The sequence below is a fragment of the Rhagoletis pomonella genome, unplaced genomic scaffold (assembly GCF_013731165.1).
Source record: "Rhagoletis pomonella isolate Grant_MI unplaced genomic scaffold, Rhpom_1.0 Rhpom_scaffold_00002, whole genome shotgun sequence".
Classification (NCBI taxonomy): Eukaryota; Metazoa; Arthropoda; class Insecta; order Diptera; family Tephritidae; genus Rhagoletis; species Rhagoletis pomonella.
The window spans coordinates 9,416,487-9,420,011 of NW_023458556.1; the positions used below are offsets into that span (position 1 = coordinate 9,416,487).

At 33.0% G+C, this 3,525-nt stretch overlaps 1 protein-coding gene across 1 annotated transcript in view; it reads right to left on the reverse strand.

Annotated features, from left to right (window-relative positions):
* LOC118733025 (titin-like) overlaps positions 1-3,525 on the reverse strand; it is an 80,816-nt gene that overhangs the window by 21,358 nt on the left and 55,933 nt on the right. The window contains exon 11 of the mRNA XM_036462184.1: positions 3,355-3,482. Coding sequence (XP_036318077.1) covers positions 3,355-3,482 — 128 coding nt within the window. The remainder of the gene's footprint in view (positions 1-3,354; positions 3,483-3,525) is intronic.

The window sequence follows — 3,525 nt, forward strand, 5'->3', positions numbered from 1 at the left end:
CGTTTATTTATTTGACACATTTGTACGCTAGGAATTTTTCACAACGTTTCGAGCGTGTTTTTTATAATGCACTAGAAGCAATAAATATTTCTTAACAAATTCGCATGATTTTCTGTGATAATTTATTAAATTTTTCATTTTTTATTTACTTATAGAATCCTTATTTTCCGGTAACCAACGCCGCCAACACTATAAATTTACAAGCGATCAATTCCGCCTCCGAGTGTGTACTAACTCAGCTAAAAGCAAAAATTGTTGCAGGAAGCGGACTAAAGCTGCTTGGCTAGCAATATATGCACATACATACATATTGCACACCATTCTCAAAAGTGGCACAACTCAAAATTTGACATTTTTGAAATTTTGCGCTAAAATTGTACACAGAGCTTTTATTTACCTTTCAGCAAAAACTGAAGCAAAGTTTTGTTATAATTTGTTAAAAAAAAAACCTAAGCTAAAGTCTCCCAGGCCCATATGATTATCATGTGCTAAGAAATAGTTTTCCGCATTTTCTGACAATAGTGTAATTTTGAGTTGTGTCTTTTTGAAGACGGTGTGCGATATGTGCAATTACGGTGGTCCAAAAATACATGTGAAAAAGTAAAGTCCGAATTTTTATACTCTCACCCCCAGCATTAATCTATACCGAAAAAATGTACCCCTTTAGAATTCTTGAAAATCAATATTTTTCGATCGGAAAACTCTGTTTCTCTTCAGGAGATTCCCAATAATAATACTCAATTATTTATTTAACCAGTTTTTCGTAGTAAATATATTTTATAGGTCCGCCAAAACCCTCAGCAGATGCCAGAAAATCTTAAACCAGAGTTTTACGAACGAAAAAATATTGATTTTCAAAAATTCTATACCATTTCTACCAAAATAGAAATAAAATTTTTTTGATTTCAAAATAAAGATTTTTTTTCGATATAGAACATTCCTAAGGGGTAAGGGCATTGAAGTTCCGACTTAACTTATTTTGGACCACCCTAATGTGCATACACACATTTATTCATAAATATGTATAGTTGTTTATTAGACTGCCTCACGCTCAAAACAAAGCCAATTATAAAATTTAGTAAGTTTTAAAACTGAATTGAATTAAAATTAAAAAAATAATTTTTTTTTTCATAAACAAAATGCATCGCGAAGCCTTTTCCCCCATAAAATGGCCTGAGAATATAGAATAATAAAAGATTTGTATTAAAGTTTTTTTCATTGCAACTATGTATGGATAAGAAACCGAGGCATGCCACTTACTGTTTTTTTTATGTAAAGAGACGAACACATACCCATATTTTTTCAAACGGAGCACGTCGAGTGACTTACAACATGCAAAGCTGCACGCAAATACTCCTGCTTTGGAATTATTTGATTTTTTACTTTTTTATTTTATTAAAAATTTTTTATTTTTTATCAGCTGTGAGTAGCGTTTGATTGTCAAAATTTTGTATTTCGCTAATGAGTGAGTGAAAACGTGAGAATGTTTGTATTTTCTGTCGCCCATTTTCATTCGGAGAAGAATATTTGAAATTTGAAAATAGCCCGTTAAAAGCAAAAACAAAATACAAGTAATTATTGTATTAGTAGAATTCGCCTTGATTACAATTTAACGGCCAAAAATTTCTGTAAAAAAAATCTTTTTTAAAAGCTTTTGATCGTCAGACAAGGGATATATTTTTTTTATTTTTAAACCATAAAAGCTCTCCGTAAAGAAACAATAAAAAAAAACAGATAGCAAAACCAAATAAAAAAAAATATGCGACCTTAAAAAACCAGACTCAAAATTGAATATCTAGTGCGCTTTAGCCACACAACTGAAATTAAACTTCCTTCGCTTCATTCCTGCTCTAAGAAAAAAAATGATTTTTTCAAATTGCTTTTTTTTGGTTCTACCAAAAAAGAAAAGAAAAAGTATTTTTAATTAAATGTGTTTTTAATGCCAAACCAATCTGTGAAGTGCAGAACGAAAGCGTATTCAATCGAAAAAATCGCCAAATAAAAGTCTGTGTCAAGTAAACAAAATATCGCTTGGTGCCAAATCATTTGTTTTAGCTTCATCCTTAGTCTTCATATACGTATTCTATTTCATATTCCCCTTATTGTTCGTCTTCGTATTCATATTGGTCTTCGGATTACTGCTTTTTTTCGTCTCGTCTTCATATTCTTGTTCGTATTGGTCTTCGTGTTCGCGTACATCTTCGTATTCGTCTTAACCTTCGTTTTCGTATTCGTCTGAGTATTTGATTTTTTATTCGTTTTCATATACATACGTCCCCGTCTTCGTATTTGTATTCATTTTCATATATCTCTTTGTATTCATATTCGTCATCGTATTCATCGTCAATAAATTCGCATTCGCGTTCATCTTCGTATTCGTACTCTACTTCGTATACTTTTTTTCTTCGGATTCCTTTTCTTCTGCGTATTTGGTTTCGTATTCGTCTTGTTACTCGCCTTCGTCGTAGTCGTCGTCGTCGTCGCCGTCTTCGTATTCGTATTCGCTTTCATGTCAGATACCTAAAGTTTAAAAACCTTTTTACCATCAAAGGTATCTACTAAAAAATGTTACACCTAACGACAAAAAATACGTTATTAAAGAAATTTCCAGTCCGCGAATGACATCGAATTGCGAAGATCTATTTTTGTGGGACAAAACAACAAATTTTATGGTTCGCTTACGTTACGCGGTAATTTTTTATTTTTTTGGTAGGCACCCTAATGTGTGTACTTAAGTGCATGTATAGGTGGAGAAGAGCATTTATTTTGCATTTAAATATGAGCTAATGTACGAATTTATGAACAATTGATGCAGACACGATGGGTGCTAGCTACAATCGATAGAGTAGAGAGAGTGTGAATAAGGTGGTGAGAAAATTTCGATGAAGACCTTTTATGGAATTGTGGCACTAATAAAGGCAAACATGAACTAGTGAATAAAAATCAGATTGATAAAAAAATAGTTTTCATTCTAAGTGTGCGTCTCCACAGGCAAAAATTATTGCCTGATATGCGTGGGCATCTTTTATCTTGATAAAAGCATTTGTAAGATGGCATCTAACAGGTACTTTTGCCGGATTTAATCGCTTTCAAAACTTGCATTTCACATCTAAGTAAGTCACGTAGTTTTCGCACTAAGGAAAATGTAGCTGTCAAACTGCCGACAATATTTAAGTATTAAGATAGTAGCGCTTGAAAACCTTCATTTTTTTTCAAGTTTAGGAGACCCCCTGGAAATTTGTCTGTTGGCCGATTCCACGATTCCAGATTCAAAAATGTGAATATACCGACCGACATTCAGTTGAACATCTGATTATTTAACTAAAACATTTCTAAAACACTCTTCAAACTTACCGCTTTGTTCTTCAGTAGATCGCTGTCGTCATCGTCATCCGCGTATGAAGTTTTAGTAATCGTAGTAGTTGTTGTTTGTTTCGTTGTCGGCAAAACACTTTCCACACCTCTCATTATGACACTAGCACCTAAAAATTTATTCAGCAATGAACGCGCCTCCCTATCCTCAGC